At 37.4% G+C, this 22,431-nt stretch overlaps 1 protein-coding gene across 1 annotated transcript in view; it reads left to right on the top strand.

The window, feature by feature from the left end:
* Positions 1-22,431, top strand: part of LOC131959557 (ras-related protein Rab-26) — a 186,492-nt gene that overhangs the window by 66,632 nt on the left and 97,429 nt on the right. The window contains exons 3-4 of the mRNA XM_059324765.1: positions 11,803-11,844; positions 16,525-16,591. Coding sequence (XP_059180748.1) covers positions 11,803-11,844; positions 16,525-16,591 — 109 coding nt within the window. The remainder of the gene's footprint in view (positions 1-11,802; positions 11,845-16,524; positions 16,592-22,431) is intronic.

Genomic DNA, 22,431 nt, shown 5'->3' with positions numbered 1-22,431 from the left:
AAGTCACGTGACTTTCAAGGTCCCGGTGGTTTTTTAGTCATTTTGTGTCTTTTTTTGGTCATTTTGTCTTTTTTGGGACATTTTGTGTCTTTCTTTGGTCATTTTGTTGTCTTTTTAGGTCAATTTGTGTCATTTTGTGGTCAATTTGAGTCCTTTTTTGCTTAATTTTATGTAATTTTTGGTCATTTTGTTTCTTTTTTATGGTCATTTGTGTCTTTTTTTAGTGATTTGGTGTCTTTTTTTTTTGTCATGTTGTGTCTTTTTTTTAACCTGGTCTCACAGGAATCCGTGAAATAGCCACGGATTTGCTTAACTCAAAATCCGTGGAATAGCCACGGAATCACTCAAATTTCCGTGAAATTGACACGGATTTCGCTACAATGCAAGTTAATGACAGTCATATCCCGTGGCTATTCCAACATACAAAGTGATTATGTACATTCACTGAGTGAATATTTAGAAAATAAAACATATATTTCTCGCTAGAAATGTGATCAAAATCCATTTTTATGCAGAAATTAAGTCAAAATATTGATTTTTTCACTAAAAATGAGAGAACTGTCCGCCATGTTTTTTGTTCTGACCGCCGGGACCTTGAAAGTCACGTGACTTGGAACAAACCAATAGGAACAAATATCCATGGAATAGCCACGGGATATGACTGTCATTAACTTGCATTGTAGCGAAATCCGTGTCAGTTTCACGGAAATTTGAGTGATTCCGTGGCTATTCCACGGATTTTGAGTTAAGCGAATCCGTGGCTATTTCACAGATTCCTGTGAGACCAGGTTCTATGATGATATGATGATAACCACACTGTAAAAAAAACAAAACAGTTTTTAAGGTAAAAAAACGACAGCTGGGGTTGCCAGAACTTTACCGTAATAAATACGGTGCAACTTTTTGTAATATTACGGTAAAAAGATATTAGCACTGTTGATTCCACGTTTAAAGATTGCCATTTTTATTCCATATTTTACCGTAAAACAATAAAAAGTTTTTCCATCAAAAGAATGCTGTTCTGCCATATAATTGACAAGAAAATACTTAATAAATGCTGCATGAATTAAAGGTTTTACCATTAAATATTACATTATATTTCTGTTAGAGATATGTTGTTTAGTACATTTAACAGTGAGAAAAAGTATTTTTACAAAAAATAAATGCAAAAATTACAGTGATGGCTTGTATATATTACAGTATATTGCCAGTGTATTTTACAGTGGAGTAATGTATTTAAAAAAAAGAAAATGTAAAAAAAAACAGTTTTGGCTGATTTATACATTTACAGTGTTTCATTGTTACTGAAACTGAATTAACTCATTTATCATTTTACAGTCTTTTACTGTCATGGTTTAGCAGTTTTTCACCATAAAACCACCATAAGACATTTTTTTTTTTTACAGTGTAGAATAGGGGTGTCAAACTCTGACTCTCTCCAAATTTGGCCCGCAGTGTAATACCAAATTATTATCTTATTATTGTACTATAAAAGCTGACCCGCCGGTATTATACGGCGCATTTACAGCTAATACTACAAATCCCACAATGCCCTGCTGTTGTTTTGGCGCGTCAATCAGGACAGGACCCAGAAACGCTCCTCTGTGACAGTCGTCATAGCAACCTCAAGCTAGAGCTGTCTCCCAGCTACCCCTTCCCAAAAAAGGCGGAAAGAAAGGCAGAATTTATTAACCTGTTGAAAAAGTTTATTTTGATATTTAAATCAGAAGGATGCAAATAGAAAAGAGGCATACGATTTTTATTTATTTTTTATTTAATAAATTAATGACATTGATGTGTTTTTTATTTGAAATTAGATTTTGCATGTCTGCACTATTTAGTTATATATTGTATGTTTATAAGCGTTGCTGGTTCCATATTTAATGTTAAAGCAAAACATGTTTGGTATATATTAAAAGGTTAATTTGTTCAATGTTGGCCCGCGATTTTATTCAAGTTTTACATTTTGGCCCATTGTGTATTTGAGTTTGACACCCCTGGTGTAAATGCTTAATTTTTGGCTTTTATGAGCACTTGTTTTAAATTTTAAAGTATCTTTCATATTGCCTAACCAAGAACTTTTTAGCCCTAACATTAGAGAAGTAGTTTAGCCTAAACTGAACCAAAGAGTGCCTTTTTTTGTGCCTAAACCAAAGAAAAATGACAGTGAAATACAACAAAACAACAAGCAGCCATTGGATTGGCAAGGAAATTGAATGAATATTAGGAGTTGGGTGCATTGAGACAATCTTCCTTGTTTTTTATTTGAAATTTGATTTTGCATGTCTGCACTATTTAGTTATATATTGTATGTTTATAAGCATTGCTGGTTCCATATTTAATGTTAAAGCAAATCATGTTTGGTATATATTAAAAGGTTTATTTGTTCAATGTTGGCCCGCGATTTTATTCAAGTTTTACATTTTGGCCCATTGTGTATTTGAGTTTGACACCCCTGCTGTAGAGAGTCTCTTAGATTCTCATATAATATTTCTCACGAGCTTCTGTGGACATAAACTCCATTGTTTGTTTCCTGAAGCTGCCCTTGAGCAGTTACTCTCTCCAGGTGTATGATGCAGTAACTATGCAGCGGATGAGGCTTAGAAGATGTTAAGTGTTTCCCATTTGTGAGGTAAACTAACTATAACTCACAATGCCCCATGCAATATGGATGAAATGCATTAAGAATGAAGGGAAGTAGGTTGTAGGAGAGTGGGCCAATGGCCTCAAGGCTGCAAACCCACCGCCGCAGCCTCTGGCTCTGCATTTTAACTGCAGATAAGAGAACTGGATGGAAACCAAATGAAACTTAAGGTGCAGATGATGCAGCATTAAGCAGAGTGACCAAACAAATTAGGCTTTATTTGCTTTTGTGATTATGTTTACGTACCTGCAGGGTGATCTGTGTCTCAGATTCATACTCCTATCTAGTGGTGGAATGTAACCAAGTACATTTACTCAAGTACTGCACTTAAAGTAACACTCCACCGTTTTTTCATATTAAAACATGTTATTCGGTCAAGTAAGACGAGTTGATACAGACCTCTTGCGTCTCAATGCGTGCACTCAATCGCCCTGGCACGCGGCGCCACTTGGCTAGCACTTAGCTTAGCCCAGTTCATTCATTAGGATCCAAACAGATGGACAGTTAGAAGCGACCAAACTCCTCCACGTTTTCCCTATTTAAATACAGCTACACGAGTAGTTAAACGACCAAGTATGGCGACACAAAATAAAACGTGGCGCTTTTCTAAGCGGATAAAAAGGATAACTATAATGTATGGCGGAATAGCACTTGGGAGCACTTCGACTCGGCGCAGTAATATCATCACTCCTGAAAAATCTTCTCCCCTCAGGAGTGATGATATTATTTTGTGTCGCCATACTTGGTCGTTTAACTACTCGTGTAGCTGTATTTAAATAGGGAAAACGTGGAGGAGTTTGGTCGCTTCTAACTGTCCATCTGTTTGGATCCTAATGAATGAACTGGGCTAAGCTAAGTGCTAGCCAAGTGGCGCCGCGCGCCAGGGCGATTGAGTGCACGCATTGAGACGCAAGAGGTCTGTATCAACTCGTCTTACTTGACCGAATAACATGTTTTAATATGAAAAAACGGAGTGTTCCTTTAAGTAAAGGATCTGAATACTTTTTCCACCACTGCTCCTATCCACCTGAGACTAGCTGGAAGATATTCAATCAGCTTCATGGAATTGAATCGTGTGTTACATGTGTGTAGGTTGACATGCTTTTAACCCGTCGGCTTTCTTCCATTATTGGGAAGTCTTCCTGCTGCGTGACCTCCCAACCTGCCCACTGTGGTTAGCTCTGTTTGAGATGAGATGTCTCCTCAATGAAAGGCGTTTTCATCGAGACAAGTGAAAAGCAATCATAACTTCAATTTCTCTGAGACTGGGCCAACATCAGATGCTTTCTGCAGCCAACTTTCCTGTTTTTCTTAGATCCAAAGATCGATGGTTGCAGTTTTCTGACCAACCAACACTTTTGGTCAGAGTAAACTGCTCTATTTTTCCTGTCACTTTCCTTTTTGGTTGTTGCACTAGATTCTTTCTATTTTCATTGAAAGAAAATAACTTGGTTGCCATTTTCCTCTGCTACTCATGCCTTGGCCCTTGAATGCAGACGAACAGTAACCGGACTATTGATCAGCATGTTGAGGCTTTACTCTTTGGCTCTCCAGAGAAAATGCTAAACCATTGAACCGTAGTTTAAGTACCAAAGCTGTACATACTGTCCCTCAGCTCTGCTCTAAGGGCATAAGAGCCTCGCAACTTAAGCACAAGATCTGCAAGAAAAGGTAATTGTGTTTACATTAACGGGTCTAGAGAGACATACATGCACAAGTGTTTAATTGCTTAGTCATTGGAGTGTGGATAACGTATTATATGTGCAAATGTTCAACCCCTTAGCACAGGGGTGGGCAATTAATTTTCCCAAGGGGCCACATGACCAATACCACGAAGGTTGCAGGGGCCGGACCAAAACTCTGAACTAAATTCTGCTCAATATTAATGTAATCGCTTTATAAAATATAGTAAATTATCTGGTTTGGAGCTGCTACTGATAGGAACACATGTTATGATGAGACTGTTAATGTGGAGTAAATCAAATATAGCAGTAAAAAGTAGTAAATACTCCAATCACTGTATCACTTTTCCATTAATTTTAAACACAACTGTAAATGACCTTTAGCAAGGTTCCTATTTATGTTTCTGTATTATATAGCTTATTTTATCATGTTTGTACATTTTCAAGGTGTTTTACAATGTTGTGATGCTTTTATTTTGAAAAGGTGCCATCCAGTGTAAAACGGGTGCTTTAATTTTGAAAGGTAGTGACAGGAAATAACCGGTAGAAAGGTTAAATGAAAAAACGAACGGTAAATAACGAGTGCGTCGTAATTCATATAAAGTTGATATAAAGTATCAAAAAGGCTTCTATAGTGGCTGACTGACAGGACACAAGGTTTGTTAGAGTTTATTTTATTCTGTCATGTATATTAGTGGCTATATTTGTTGTCTTAACTATAGTAAAAGTGCTTGTTAGCTCTAGTGCTAATGATAATGTTTGTTATTTTTCTTCAAAATAAAAGCACTGCGGTTGTATTGATTTCTAATTTCTGGGTAACCTCACACGCCCAGGTCTGCCTTAGCGTGTTGCCCCCTTTTTGTAGAGAATGAGGGAGGGGAACAGGGGATTTTCAGGGAGAGCCAACAGGTCAACAGAAGATGTCACGTAGAAGTGGTTCACATCATCTCAAAACTGGGAACCTGAAGATTAGTTCAGAAGCAGCCAAGAACTTTGTGTTGAGTAATAAAATGTATTGATTAACAGTGAATTAAAAGGATTTGAGTTTATAAACATGATAATACAAATTATGATATGAGTAAATTAGGTCCATTCATGCTCAATTATCTCTCATAAGTTTTTATGGAATTCTTGGGATGATACCATTTTTTACATAGTCTAGCTAACGCCAGACTATATCACAAATGAGATATAGACTGGATACCCTCTATTAATTTCTCCGTAGAGGAGGTGTGGTTTACGATCCTCCGGAGCCGTTTATTGGGCGCTTAGAATGTCTATCAAAGCGTCTGTAGGTAGCTCTTAGCCAATCAGATCAGTTATACCAGATGACGTAGTAGAGCAACAGAGATGGATGTTTACATAGCCAGACTAGCCCATCTCTACTTTGAGACTAAAATGCTCAATTCTGCTTCTGCAACGTTTTTCTGCAGCATGTTCTGGCTCTGGCTGCTCACGGTCTACCGGCTGTGTGTGTGTGTGTGTGTGTGTGTGTGTGTGTGTGTGTGTGTGTGTGTGTGTGTGTGTGTGTGTGTGTGTGTGTGTGTGTGTGTGTGTGTGTGTGTCTGTCTGTCTGTGAGAGAGTGTTGCTTGTTGCTTTGCTTCTCCAGTTCTCGCTTTCTGCAAGATTATTTATTTTCACACTTTATTCCCCCTCATGTCATTCAGCCACACACATCCACTGATTTTATGGTCAATAAACAAGCTGCTGGGGGTCTCTGGGGGCTCCGCTGTCCCCCGGCTCGGAGCCAGATCACCGGTGTTACAGCAGTGAGCGGTAGCGGGGCTAGTTAGTAGATTAGGCTTTGGCCAAATCCTGTCGGAAGCAAGGCTAAAACATCCTTTTTGGTGGTGAAACAGGAGTGTAAAGCCAAACATTGTCTTTTAAAATAAACTTTGCTCTAAACTATCTAGAACACTGTCTACAGCTAGATGCTTTGCTGCATGTCTTCCCCTCCAGACTGCTCTCCCCTCAAAAACGACAATGTTGGTCATGCAATTTCACAAGCCAGAAACATCATTTCCCTGGTCCCACCTGAGGGTTTGACTACACTACCCTCCCATGAGATTTTCTACAATGAAAATGTTGTTTACTACTCTTGTAAATAGGACAAACCTTAGAAACGACATAACAAAAGGAGAAATTTCTCGTCCCATCAGCTCATAGAAGCCTTTGGCTCATCAAGAAAACAAACTTTATGCTCCAAACCAAGTCAATAACATCACATTCAGCTGAACAGTTCAGGAACAGTACACTATAAAAAAAAAAAAACCTGTTGTTTTTACGGTAAAAAAAACGGCAGCTGTGGTTGCCAGAACTTTACCGTAATAAATACGGTGCAACTTTTTGTAATATTACGGTAAAATTATATTAGCACTGGCCATTTTAGTCCATATTTAACTGTAAAAAATAAAGTTTTTCAGTTCAAAGAACCGCTGTTCTGCCATATAATTGTGTAGAAAATACCTTATAAATGCCACATAAATTAAAGATTTTACCATTAAATATTACAGTATATTTCTGTTGGAGTCGGTGTTTATTACAAAAATGATGGCTTGTGTATATATATTACAGTATATTTTTGCTACAGACACCGTGCCAGTGTATTTTACAGTGGAGTAATGTATTTAAAAATTTTAAAAAATGTCATAAATACTGTTTTGGCTGATATATACATTTATGGTGTTTCATTGTTACTGAAACTGAATTAACCCATCTATCATTTTACGTCTTTTACTGTCATGGTTTAGCAGTTTTTCACTGTAAAATCTACAGACATTTTTTACAGTGTATTTAGCCCCCGTCCCAACAAGATATCATGAAGTGGTCTGAAATTGATTCCTTAGACCTCCTGCTTTCATTGATACTAGTATCTCCAGTAGCTTGAGTCTATAACTTCTCAAAGGCAGAATGTTGGTGGAGCTTGCTGATTGGCCATGATATTGTTAAGGGTTAAAGATTGTTCCTTCTGCTGATGAAAAAGAGAGCTATATCCTTTCTTCATCTTCTGCCCTGCAGAGACCTCAAAGTATGTGACTGAACTACTTAATTCTGTGGTCTAATCATCCGAGGAACATTAGAGTGCATGCACCCTTAGCATCTGCATGCAGGAATCCACCATCCTGTTCTCCTTTATCCTGAGAGGAGGATGCTGGAGGACTGTCCAGGGATCATCACATCATCAAGCCACAGCAATAGTTGTTCTGGTGCAGAGTGTTGCAACTCTGACTAAACACCAAGTTAAACCATTGCCAATGAAGACAGAGCCGTAGTAAGTTTGATCGTTTACTGTCACACTTCTTCATTAACATGTTGGTGAAAACTGCAAATAAAGCGATACAAAACGCATTTTAACTTAAATATTACAACAAACACAGCTGTAAACATGATACACATTGCTGCCTGCTTGTATATAACTGTACATGAAAACACTTTTAACTTAATTTATCAAATACATTAATTTATGAAATCACTGCTTATATATAAACATGTCAAATGCAAATCAAACTTACGGCATTTATTGCCTCTATGATGCTTCAGAGTGGATGTGCAGATTCATGCAACACATGTCTGCCTTCCTTTGTTCCAGTCAAACAGGAAGTAACTAAACAGGAAGTGACTAAATAGGGGTTGATCCCAGAGGAAGTGACTAAACAGGATGTGACATCATAATATTAAGTTAACAAATAATTTATTTACAAAATACATTTGTAAACTTTAAGTAACCATCCACCTCTTGTTTCTAACTTAAATTAAATACCAATAAATTATCTAAAGTAAACATTACAAAAAGCCTTAAAGGCGACACAATAGCAGCCCAGCCAACATCTGGTGATGTGATGTGGATTGGATCAAACATTTCACATCAGGATAACAAGACATGTTTAGAATACAGAGGGGAAAAAATACAATTTTTCCACTCACACCAGTTGGAAACCTGTATCTGACAGGGTGGCTAACAGTCCCACTGGGTCTGTGTGCACATCCATCTTCTCTGCCAACTGTATCACATCCCATGTAATGATAGAAAGTTAGATCTGTCGTAGAATCATTTTAAATAATGCAAAAACTGCTGCAACTGGTGACCATTAACATTTGTGTCATTTTGAAAAGATCCCCACAAGCAATTATTTTCCTTCTGAAAAGATGCTGCAGAGGTATTCAAAAGCTTGTGTGTGTGTGTGTGTGTGTGTGTGTGTGTGTGTGTGTGTGTGTGTGTTAAACTGCTTGGCAGCTACCGTGTTGGTAAATGATGCAACTGCCAGAAACAGAGGTCTTCCTCATAACAAAAGGTGTGTGTGTGTATTTGCATAGAACCAGCGTAGAGACAATACTGCAGTTATAAAAGAGAGGCTGGCTGTAGAGGCCAACTGTGGCACAAACAGCTAACCCTGATACAACTATGTGTCACTGGACTTGCTTTCCAAACTCTGTACTTTTAGAAAGGAGTATTGGCAGCCCTGTTAGTCTTTTCACATTAGTAGTCTTGCATTTGCAGTAGCGGAAAGTAACAAAGTACATTTACTCAAGTACTCTTCTTAAGTACAATTTTGACTTACTTGTACTTTACTTGAGTGTTTCCATTTTATGTAACTTTATACTTCTACTCCACTACATTTTAGAGGCAAATATTGTACTTTTTACTACATTTAGCTGACAGCTTTAGTTACTTTACAGGTCGAGATTTAACATTAAAAAATACATTTAAAGTGATTTGACTTGTTGTTTTTTAATTAAACATTGTAACAGTATATTAAATAGTTAAAACGATCCCTAACTTGATCAAATTACATTTGATTACTTGTGCTGCTTACATAAATACATCATAATATTAATCCAATATTATACTTGATATATATAAAACACTCTGAGTGGGTCCATTCTGCATAACGTGTACTTTTACTTTTGATACTTTAAGTACATTTTGATGCTGATCATTTTTTACTTTTACTTCAGTAAGTTTTGAATGCAGGACTTTTACTTGTAGTGGAGTAATTTCACAGTGTGGTATTAGTACTTTTACTTAAGTAAGAGATCTGAATACTTCTCCCACCACTGTGCATTTGTAATGTTTTGAATAGCTGTGTATTTAGTGGTCGACCGATACGGGTTTTTTAAGACCGATGGCGATACCGATTATTTTGACATCAGTCTTAACCGATCCCTGATATGTGCTGCTGATTTTTTTGGGCCGATTCTTGAAGCCGATATTGCCTTTCCTCCCTCCATTTACATGATAAAATGACACAATGATAACAAATGTTACACAAGTCTGAATTGAAACAAAAAAAGAAACATTTATTAACAAAACAAACAAACAAACATATTACCAGTTGGATATCAAACAATGTGTATGTTGTTCTAGGCCTGGAGGTGGTGGCGCCTCAGATGATCCACATATTTGATGTGTTTTTCTTTTTTCTGGTATCAGCAGCAGCTCACCAGAGACTGGAGGTGTTGCACACAGCCTTGCCTGCTGTTGGCTCAGTGAAATGGGATAATTGATCGGCTAACATACGCACATATCGGCCGATGCCGATACAAGTAAAAAACGCAAATATCGGCTCAATATATCGGTCGACCTCTATCATTTTTTTTAGTTTTGTACTTTTCCGTACCTGTTGCCTTGCTTTAGTTTTTTTGGAATCCACCCACTCTCCACATTTTAGGTTTGCTGGACCTTCATACTTCATTCTGCTTAACTATGACATGTTGTCCTCAGCAGTACACACTCTAGAAAATACATCAATGAGGGAAAAAATCAGATGGCAGCATCTTGGTAAAGTCAATCAACAGCTTATCCCCAGAAAAAAGTGGACCAGGTACAAAATCTGATCAGATTTTATGGTTAAAATGTGTTTATTTGTGCTTAATAATGTTTGTAGTTTGAGATTCTGTACCAATTTGACTATTTTTAGCAATAGCAACAAGCTACGACTGCTAATCAGGAAGTTGTCTCATTTGACAACGAATAGATTTTGCTCTCGTTCTTTCAAAGAGAAGCTGTAAATGTATGGAAATAAACAGATTTACACACTGGTGAATTAATTGTGTTCTACAGTAAAATAACTCTTAGTTTTTAAATCATACTTTGTTTTTAATAATGCTTTGTTTTTAATAATGCTTAGTTTTTTTTACTTATCATGTCCTACTAATCATAAATATTTAGGAGAAACTAACAATACTTACCAAACTAAAGCTTGGGTCTCAGGAGGTTAATAAAGTATTTCTGATTGTGAATGCTTGGTAGATGTTCACTAGTGGTAGTCAGCTGCAGACTTCATTACATTAGCAGACTACATCACTCCCTTTATGACACAACACAGCCATAAACAGCCACTACGATGGGTTCCCAGATCACTTTGTGACTGTATTCAGGCTTTGTCCTGGACTGCTGTCTGAGTTACAACCAAAGTCTGCTCAAACATGACTGGTCAATACTACTTGAACCACAAACAAATCCACAACAATTCTGATCTGTTGTGCTTGCTGGGTTGCCCACACTGCAAAAAAGGGTTATCTTAAAACAAGATATAACAGTAAATCTGAGGGAAATGATCTTGCTGCATGGACAGATCATTTCACTTGACAAGATTTCTTAAATTAATATTATTAAATGTAGAAATAAGCATGTTGAACGCTTAAAAAAAGAAATTAACTCTTAAAACAAGATAAATTAAAGCTGTAAGCAGTGATGAACTGGCCCGAGCAGAGTGACCTGCAAATTATTAGTTTCTTACCAAGATAAAAAAACCTTTACATTTACAAGCAACCTGGTCTCACAGGAATCCGTGAAATAGCCACGGATTTCGCTTAACTCAAAATCCGTGGAATAGCCACGGAATCGCTCAAATTTCCGTGAAACTGACACGGATTTCACTACAATGCAAGTTAATGACAGTCATATCCCGTGGCTATTCCAACATACAAAGTGATTATGTACATTCACTGAGTGAATATTTAGAAAATAAAACATATATTTCTCGCTAGAAATGTGATCAAAATCCATTTTTATGCAGAAACTAAGTCAAAATATTGATTTTTTCACTAAAAATGAGAGAACTGTCCGCCATGTTTTTTGTTCTGACCGCTGGGACCTTGAAAGTCACCTGACTTGGAACAAACCAATAGGAACAAATATCCATGGAATAGCCACGGGATATGACTGTCATTAACTTGCATTGTGTCAGTTTCACGTAAATTTGAGTTATTCCGTGGCTATTTCACGGATTCCTGTGAGACCAGGTTCTTTACAAGTGTTAGATAATTTATCTTGTTTTAAGAGTTAATTTCTTATTTTAAGATTCTCATTTCCCTCAGATTTAGTGTTTTTATCTTGTTTTTAGACGCACCTTTTTTTGCAGTGCACTGATTCTACATTCATATGCAGATATCTATTTATACTGTATATTCCTTCTACCTTTTCAGTACTTTTAATGCAGATGATGTAATCATTTTTTTCCCCTGTCTTTCAGAATAAAGTAATGACCATCGATGCTGTGAAGGTGAAACTGCAGGTGAGAACAACAATGTATCTCTCAGAATATTTTTGTCCCTGGATGAATGTGAAGGAGTCTGCTGTTCATATGTTCTAAATGAGGATAAACGTGTGTTATTTTTAATACCAAATCACAAGCAACCATCTCCCATGGCATACATACCTCCCATACATCTTCATTGGCTGCTGTGGGAGGGCTAAGACGCCCCAACGATGACTTAATGAGGCCTTCGTTAATCTCTATCAGTCAATTAGCCCGCCGCTCTGCCTGACTGAAGAGACTAGAGGGAATAACAAACTTTCCATCAGATTATCAAGCCTGGAAGTTATCAGCCAGAGACAGGCAGAGGTGCCGTTCAAACACAGCATTAGATACTGTCTGATGAGTTCTTCACCTCTATTACACAACACTCACGTTCTCTTCCCCTTCATGTTTCTCATCTTTAATGGATCTGTGTTCATCCATCAGTCTATCTGTCAAATGTGAGATTTCAGGCGATTTCCCAGGAATGACTTTTAATGAAAGTAGCAGGCATTAGTTATGCATTATAATTATGCATTTTTGGAAATTAGCTTGATGTGTGTGCTGTATTTGACAAGTAATAACATTAAAATGAGGTGATGCAAGTGGATGGAGTGTGTGATGGAAGGATGTGAAGGTTGTGGTAGGAAGCATGTTTTCACTTTCACTTGTTTAAAAGTTGGTTGACAGTTTGTCAGGCCGGGCTCAAGTCAGGACTCAGATGCAGAGCAGGTGAACTTAAAAGTTTCTTTATTCAAAGAACGCAGCAGGGTAAGTCCTCACAGAGTGAAAGAAAAGAGCTATGAAACACCTGACTCTGAGTAGAAACTAAACAAAGAAAAGTCACTCAAAAGGAGGAAAAACACTGAACCTATTGACACTAAAAACTACATATATATATAAATCCTAATCTAAGATAAGGGGGAAAAACTATCTAAACTCTTTGGGGGAAAACTATGAAATAATAACTCCTACAAACTAAAAGCGCTCCAAAAAGGGAGGAACAAAACCTGATTGGAAAAATAAAAGATTCTACTAAAACACTATGAAAAACTGGATCAGGACTAAAGGGGGGAAAATAATAACGAACACAAAATCACTCCAAAAGGAGGAAAAACAAAACGGCTGACTCAAAAAACTATGAAACTAAGAACTGCTCTTAACTAATAAATTACAAAGAAAAATCACTTTTGCAAGGAATCCAAAAGGGCGAAAACAAGACAAGCTGTGGCAAGAAGGAGATAAGTGGCTGGTATGGTGACGGGTCAAACACACTGGACCAAGACAAGGAAACACAGACTATTGGAACACATGGAGGGAAGGGAGCACCAGGTGAACACAGACTATTGAACACATGGAGGGAAGGGAGCACCAGGTGAACACAGACTATTGAACACATGGAGGGAAGGGAGCACCAGGTGAACACAGACTATAGGAACACATGGAGGGAAGGGAGCACCAGGTGAACACAGACTATTGGGACACATGGAGGGAAGGGAGCACCAGGTGAACACAGACTATAGGAACACATGGAGGGAAGGGAGCACCAGGTGAACACAGACTATTGGAACACATGGAGGGAAGGGAGCACCAGGTGAACACAGACTATTGGAACACATGGAGGGAAGGGAGCACCAGGTGAACACAGACTATTGGAACACATGGAGGGAAGGGAGCACCAGGTGAACACAGACTATAGGAACACATGGAGGGAAGGGAGCACCAGGTGAACACAGACTACAGGAACACATGGAGGGAAGGGAGCACCAGGTGAACACAGACTATAGGAACACATGGAGGGAAGGGAGCACCAGGTGAACACAGACTACTGGAACACATGGAGGGAAGGGAGCACCAGGTGAACACAATCAGTAATTAGGGGAGACAATCAGACAGATGAAACACGGGGAAGGGCAAGTGACCTGAAATGAGAGGAGAGTTACTATTTCAAAATAAAACAGGAAATAACAAGACCAGAACACGAAATAAAACACCACCTCACAGTTCAACTATGAGGAAACCGTAAATGTGGAAAATTCATTTTTAGATAACTTTCCCTTTGACCTCATTATCCAGAGGTGGTGGGGGCTATGCATAAGAAATAAAAACAAGATTAAATAATAATCTATTTATAGATGATATGGATGTTGCACTGTTTTTAAAGACAATCAATTTCATATATCAAGAAGTACTTGTTTCCCAAAGAATATTAAAGTGAATTTCTGAAAGTTTGTTCAGTAAAATTACTCAAAATTTGCATTTGGAAATCAGACAAAGGGAAGCCTGAAGAATATTTTTTAAATGCTTCTCTTGAAAGCTGTAATGTAATTTTACATTACAGTGTCATGTTAACGTGTGTCATTTGTAAAATGAGCCATATTTACGTTCGGGGTTAGGCGGTGCCCTCTAGAAACCAAAAGAAAATGGATAATTTATTTTGTACATTTTCCTGTTGAACAGTTGCCTGGCCATTCTAGTCCGGCGGTTTAGGACCAGATTTGGGAAGAAAGGGGACACGTCGGACAAAAGCACCAAATTTTTTCCACATGCTCTCTATCACTATAGGTTTCAATTTTTGGTAGGAGCCAATTCATCAAGATTGCAGATCGGAGATGGCAGCCATATAAAATCTATGAGAACCAGCATATCTTCTAAGCCACTTAGAAGGTCAATCTTAGTGTCAAAATATACATTTTCTGGGTCAAAGAGTAATTTAAAGCCACTGAGAATATCACTAGATGATCAAATAGATATGTTCATTTTGGCCATGTATTTACATAATTATTAGATTCCAAACATTTTCAGCTCAGGATTCCCTGCTGCAGCACTTGAAGCAAGTTGCCTACCAGTCTGGGTGAAAATGAACATTTCTATTTGATCAAATAATCATCTAGTGATATTCTCAACAGCTTTAAATGATTCCTGGACCCAGAAAATGTAGATTTTGACACCAAGATTGACCTTCTGAGTGGCTTGGAAGATGTATTGGTTCTCATAGACTTTATATGGCTGCCATCTCGGATCGGCCATCTTGATGAAGTGGCTCCTACCAAAAATTGAAACCTATGGTGATAGAGAGCACGTGGAAAAAATGTGGTGCTTTTGTCCAGCGTGTCCCCTTTATTTAGCTAAGCCGCCTGACTATTCCTCCCCCCTGTGTTCTTGACTTGGTTTTGAATTCCCATTAAAGCAGGAAAACATTAACAATGAGAGTATACTTAAGTTCCCACAGCATGGGACATTAAGAAATAACATGGTGTCTGATAAAGATGTAACTGCCCTTTACAGACTCCAGCCACCATTGTTGGTGTGATTATCTTTGTAATGACTCTGCCACAGTGACGTCATGCAGCACAAAGAACAGGTTTTGTGGCAGTATTGTGAGTACGATAAGGGAAAATGTAAGGTCAGACTGTCATTCTCATCTGTTTGGCTGCTTCGCTCACATTCCTGTTCAGATTTTTAACACGCACTGTTAAATCTATTCCTCATATAAGATTTTTTGGGCCATTTTTGGGCTTTGTTGATAGAGACAGAGTGAAGGGGGAGACAGAGGGGAAGACATGCAGGAAAGGGCTCCGGGTCGGATTCAAACCCGGGCCGATGCCTCTAATTCAGTAGTTCTCAACCTTTTTGAGTCACGACCCCCAATTTAACATTCATGTTGTCCACGACCCCCGCTCACTGAACACAATCTCACAGTTGAGATCAGACAAACTCAGAGAGATGTTTTAGTTGTTGTCTGCTTCATTATTTGTCCAAAATTCGTCGTATCAACTGTCTGTGCATTTATATATTTTTTTATATTTTATTGTTACTTTTAATCTAAGTCCTTTGCTATCAGTTTAAAGGTCCATTCTGACCTCCTGAGTGTGTAACAGTCAGCTTCAAGCCAGAGACTCCTTGGAAAGTAACAACTTGATACTTTGGGATTTGTCAGAAAAGACACAAAATTACCCAAAAAAGAATCAAATTGACCACAAAATGACGAAAAATTACCCAAAAAAGAAACAAAATGACCTTTAAAGACACAAAATGACCCAAAAAAGAAACAAAATGAACAAAAAAAGACACAAAATGACAAAAAAGACACAAAATTACCAAAAAAAGACACAAAATGACCAAAAAGACTCCCAGCTCGGGGAACACAGGACCCTTTTTTCCCCCCCAAAAAGGGTCCTATGTTTCCTTGTAGCAATACTTACCAGAGAACATAGGACCCTTTTCCAGAAAAGGGTCCTATGTTCTCCGCAATCTATCAATCTTTACGGTAGACTACCGTCACATGGCCCACCTTAGCTCAACTTACATTTGCACAGCAGCTACTTTCTGGTTATTTTGCAGTTAATTTTTTTGCTTTTTAAATCTAGCATTACTCATTTTTGTTTTCCCACCCCTAATCATATTATCTTGCATCGAGGCTTAGCTTTTTCCTTTTAGGGTTAGGGTTAGGCCTATTTGCCATGGAATTTGGCAGTAATGGTGGAAAAAGTAACTGGGGAACCGGGGAACATAGGACCCTTTTTATGTTCCCTAGTCTCGTACAAAGAGGGGTACATAGGACCCGGGGAACATAGACACGCTCCCTTTTTGGCTAATCAAATAAAAGTTAGTTCACTTAGTAAAACTGATGGTGATGATAATGATAAAAATTTCGTCTTGTTCTTCCTTTTTCAGATTTGGGACACTGCTGGACAGGAGCGTTTCCGGAGCGTCACGCATGCTTACTACCGCGATGCTAACGGTAGGATCCCTCTGATATTCTTTTGTTAGCAGAAGACACAGTGACTGACATGCTCCCCTCCACCTTTTTATTTCCTCCTGACACAGCCCAACGGATCTGACTGATCTGTTTCATTACCCTTGTTTTCTTCAAACTTGTGATTGACATCGGCAGTCTCCCTGTTGCTCCCTCCGCCCTGATGGGATAGCACAAATCACTCCAGTTGCAGCTGTTTTGATAGACTAGTGTGTATGTGTGTGTGTGTGTGTGTGTGTGGAGGCATTCGCCTGCGGCTCTGTGCAGGTTCCCTTAAGCGAGAGGCTAACCACTGGGTGGGAAAATGAGCCTGCCTCTCACACAGTGGGGGGCGGGGCAGCTATGAGCTACTCCTGTGTGCGTCTGAGTTTGTGTGTGTGTGTAGCAGTTATCTCAAAACAAGCCCACTGAGAACAGATAGCAGTGTGCCTCAGGCCAACCTGAATGAGCAGGTGTTGAGGAAAACACACGCATGCGCGCACGCACACACACACACTCTTCTGTACAGGCTTTACCTTGAACACGTATCTATTCAGCTGCACACAAAATGGCATGGTAATGACTGGTTGTTGTGAATGTGGCTGTTGTATCTTTATGTATGAGGCGACATGATTGCGTGGGCACAGGTTTGTATATGTGATGCTTGTCATGCGCATGGCCACAAAAAGACACAAAATGAACAAAAAAAGACACAAAATGACAAAAAAGACACAGAATTACCAAAAAAAGACACAAAATTACCAAAAAAAAGACACAAAATTACCAAAAAAGACATTAAATGACCAAAAAGACTAAAACACTTTAACACAGTGGAGACATATATATTTTATTGTTATTTTTAATCTAAGTCCTTTGCTATCAGTTTAAAGGTCCATTCTGACCTCCTGAGTGTGTAACAGTCAGCTTCAAGCCAGAGACTCCTTGGAAAGTAATAACTTGATACTTTGGGATTTGTCAGAAAAGACACAAAATTACCCAAAAAAGAATCAAATTGACCACAAAATGATGAAAAATGACCACACAAAGACCCAAAATGACCAAAAAAGACACAAAATGGCCCAAAAAAGAAACAAAATGACCAAAAAAAGACACAAAATTACAAAAAAAGACACAAAATTACCAAAAAAGACATTAAATGACCAAAAAAAGACACAAAATTACAAAAAAAGACACAAAATTACCAAAAAAGACACAAAATTAACAAAAAAGACATTAAATGACCAAAAAAAGACACAAAATTACAAAAAAAGACACAAAATTACCAAAAAAGACACAAAATTAACAAAAAAGACATTAAATGACCAAAAAAAGACACAAAATTACAAAAAAAGACACAAAATTACCAAAAAAGACACAAAATTACCAAAAAAGACATTAAATGACCAAAAAGACTAAAACACTTTAACACAGTGGAGACAGAGCTGACTTCCAAAATGATTTGGCGACCCCCAGAAATCATCTCAAGACCCCAATTGGGGTCAGGACCCCAAGGTTGAGAATAGCTGCTCTATGGTACGCGCTCTACCAGGTGTGCCACAGGGAAAGCCCATCTATTCCTCACATTTAAAAAACAACAACAACACCCTTCAGATTAGACGCAGCGCGCACGCGCTCTTCTGTACAGGCTTTACCTTGAACACGTATCTATTCAGCTGCACACAAAATGGCATGGTAATGACTGGTCGTTGTGAATGTGGCTGTTATATCTTTATGTATGAGGCTACATGATTGCGTGGGCACAGGTTTGTATATGTGATGCTTGTCATGCACATGGCCATTAAAGAATGTATAGAATTGCATTTTTTATTCACCTTATCTGTGAATACTGCACTGTAAAAAATGTTTGTAGAAATAACAGCAAAACACTGTCAAATACATCAGAAATAGGGCGTAAATAGACACTAGACACTTTTAATTACCGTAAATCAAAGAATAGCACAAAACTTTTACTTTTTTCTGTCATCCACTGGAAGAAACACAGTTTTGCTGTAAAAATATAACATTTTCATGCAAAATTTATGGAGAAATACCATGATGTGTAAATTAATGACACATTCACCCTAAAAAATAACAGGACAATTCAGTCTAAATGACAGTTTTTGCTGATATTTACATTTAAATTTACAGTAGAAAATCCACTCATTGTAATTTTTACGGTGAAGTTCTGGCAACCACAGCTGCCGGTATTTTACTGTAAATTAAACCGATTATTTTTTACAGTGTGTGTGGTTGGCCAGTTGCCCGGCATTATTCGGGACCGTCAGTGCAACAGTTTACCCTCGCTGATCTTTAACAAGGCGCCCTGGGAGCCATGAACCAGCTCCTCCGAGTTGTCCGTCTGTGACTGACTTTTAAATAAAGCTCATTTGGTCTGACGGGCGGCGCCCGGGGAGAGGAAGCAGCCCTCAATGCAGCTGTCACAAAAGCTGTCAATTCCTGTGAACTAATAAATTGCTTTTCCCCGTGATTCAGACTTTGAATGGTAAAGATCCTGCAGTTAGAGGGCTCTGCTTGGTTTCTGAGGACCGACAGGTGTAAGTGAGCATGTCCGATATCTTAAAACAGACTAAAACAATTACAGTGCCTTGACGTTGGATCTATATTCCAAAGAATGGACGTTCATTTTGGATACTTGTATGAAGGATAGAAGTTATTATAAGGCCTCTGGGAGGATGGAAAGCAAGCTGCAACCTTCAGGTCTGAAAAGTGAAGCCAATGAGGTAAGACTGCACCGGCTGCAAAAAGAAGTCAGTTTGTATGGAAGTCAATAGAAAATTGGCCCTACTTCTCAGTAGATTTATTACCTAAATATACATTCCCATTATGTCTTTATGGTCGCTAGTTTTGAGTCTTAAGTAGTGGTGGAATGTAACCAAGTACATTTACTCAAGTACTGTACTTAAGTACAATTTTGAGGTACTTGTACTTTACTTGAGTATTCCAATTTTATGTAACTTTATGCTTCTACTCCACTACATTTTGAGGCAAATATTTTACTTTTTACTCCATTATATTTAGCTGACAGATTTAGTTATTTTTCAGTTATTTTTAACATAAAAACATGATAAATTTAAAGTTATTAGACGTTTGATTTTATTAAACCTCATAACAGTATATAAGGCAGTTAAAATTAACCCTATCTTTACAAAACTAAAATGCTGCTTACATAAATGCATCAATAAAAATAATCTTATAACATATTTGGAATATATAAAACAATCTCAGTGGGTCCATTCTGCAAAATGAGTACTTTTACTTTTGATACTTAAAGTACATTTTGATGCTGATAATTTTGTACTTTTACTTAAGTAAGTTACGAAAGCAGGACTTTTACTTGTAGTGGAGTAATTTTTACAGTGTGGTATCAGTACTTTTACTGAAGTAAAGGATCTGAATACTTTTTACACAACTGGTCTTAAGTACTTATTTTTTCATGACTGACAAGTCCCTACGATGGGACCAAGGTTATTATAGTTAACGAAAAGTAACAAAATATTGAAAACTAGAATTTAAAAAACATTTTCGTTAACTGAAATAAAAATAAAAAGGAGAGTTTTTAAAAAAAACGATTACTAACTGAAACAGTATTGTGTGGTTACAAAACTAACTAAAATGATCGTGAAAATGTCCTTAATTTTCAACTTTTTTCATAAGTAAACCTTTTTGGTTGATATGAAATGGAGCGGAGATGGATAATAAAAGGAAATAAAGGAAACATTTATTATGACATTATTGAATCTCGCACCCAAAAAATAGCCCATTACAGAAAATCTAAAACTAATAAAAACTAAACTAAAACTAAGCATTTTCCCAAAAATAGAAACTAATTAAAAAGAGCAAACTCACTCTAAAAAACTAATTAAAACTAACTGAATTTGAAAACATAAATTGACAACGGAATTAAAACTAAAACTAATGAAAAATCCAAAACTATTATAACCTTGGATGGGACACGTGTTTTTGTATTGGAACTTTGATCCGTTCAAAAATGTTTTGTTCTGTGTTCGGTTGGACTGAAAGACACTCTAAGGAGTTGGCTGTTCATTTTGAATGAAAATTGCCCATTGCTAAATTAGATAGCTAGCATTAGCTGATAAAGTAGCATCATTCGGTCAAAATTGGTGTCAAAAAAACAATATAGGGAAGGCCATAAATGGCCAAAATGATGAACTTAAAGCTTTAAAATCACAAAGCAATAGGTTACATCATAGTGACCATGTCCACTTTTCTTTATACGGTATATGTTTGAAAGGTAACGTTTATGTTAAAAAAGAATTTAAAAAAAATAAAAAAGAAAGGTAAAAATTACACCAGTTATCATAGCCAGAAGCTTGAAAACGGAAATGATTTCAATGTTTCAAATTTTCCCATGATTCTTGAACAAATCATGTATGATAATATTCCTGTAACAAAAAAATGACCACATCTAAGCTTAAAATAGAGATATTTCTTCACAGTCACTTTATTCTACATTTCTCATTTAAAATGTTAATAAAAACACCCTATTGCACAAAATACATCCTGTAAAAAATATTATATTATCCGCTTCACAGCGCAACTACAAAAGCATAACGAAAACTCTGTGAAACTTGAGCACAACTGCAGGCTGTTTACACAGATCAGAGAGGAGCGGACAAGAAAGGTTGGGAAGTAGAGCTTTTAAAAGTGTCAATAGTTATCTATAGCAGTAGTTCTCAACCTTTTTGAGTCTCGACCCCCAGTTTAACATGCATGTTGTTCGCGACCCCCACTCACTGAACAGAATCTCACACGCACAGTTCAGATCACCCAAGAAACAAACAAAATGACCAAAAAAAGGAAACAAAATGACCAAAAAATACTCAAATTGACCAAAAAATGATCAAAAAAGACCCAAAATGACCAGAAAAGACCCAAAATGACCAAAAAAGACCCAAAATGACCAAAAAAAGAAACAAAATTACCAAAAAGACACAAAATGACCCAAAAAACACAAAAAGACCAAAAAAAGGAAACAAAATGATCAAAAAAGACACAAATTGACCACAAAATGATAAAAAAAAGACACAAAAAAGACACAAAATTACCAAATAACACACAAAATTACCAAAAAAAAAAGACATTAAGTGACCAAAAAGACTAAAACACATTAACACATGAACACTTTAACACAGTGGAGACAGAGCTGACTTCCAAAATGATTTGGCGACCCCCAGAAATCATCTCGCGACCCCAATTGGGGTCCCGACCCCAAGGTTGAGAATAGCTGTTCTATAGCATAGGGAGCTAACATTTTTTCTCCTTGTAGAAATGCTATATATATATATATAGACTACATATTAAAAAACATTTGTAAATACAGGATCAACATAATTATTACGAAATTATGATTTATGGCATTATAACTGTTTAACACTGCACAAAAGACATTTCTGAGTTCTCCCTACTTCTATTAGTTATTATTGTGATGTTTCCATAGAGATATATATTGCAATAAAAACAAGGCCACGATGTGTGAACTGTGACAGCAGCAAAAAAAACCTGAAACTCCACGGGGTTCAGATGGTTAATAACTTATTCATGAATCCACATAAGATCAGTGTGAGTTTATTGCCTCAGAATAAATTATTATATATGTATATTTTGCTTTCTTGTATTTCTTATTCTTTTTCATCTCCACATGAAACATTAGCCACGCACATATGCTCTGCTCTCTCAGAGACCCTCACCATAGCCTCAGTTTTCTGCCACCAAACAGCTCTGCTGCCATCTGCTACTAGTTCAGAAGATTTGAGCACATAAGGTGCTAAACTGAAAACTGTCCACAAGTCTCAATGAAAATGTCA

Source organism: Centropristis striata, chromosome 21 (genome assembly GCF_030273125.1).
Source record: "Centropristis striata isolate RG_2023a ecotype Rhode Island chromosome 21, C.striata_1.0, whole genome shotgun sequence".
NCBI lineage: Eukaryota > Metazoa > Chordata > Actinopteri > Perciformes > Serranidae > Centropristis > Centropristis striata.
The sequence above is the reverse complement of the archived record's forward strand: the minus strand, read 5'-3'. Positions and strand labels throughout refer to the sequence as shown.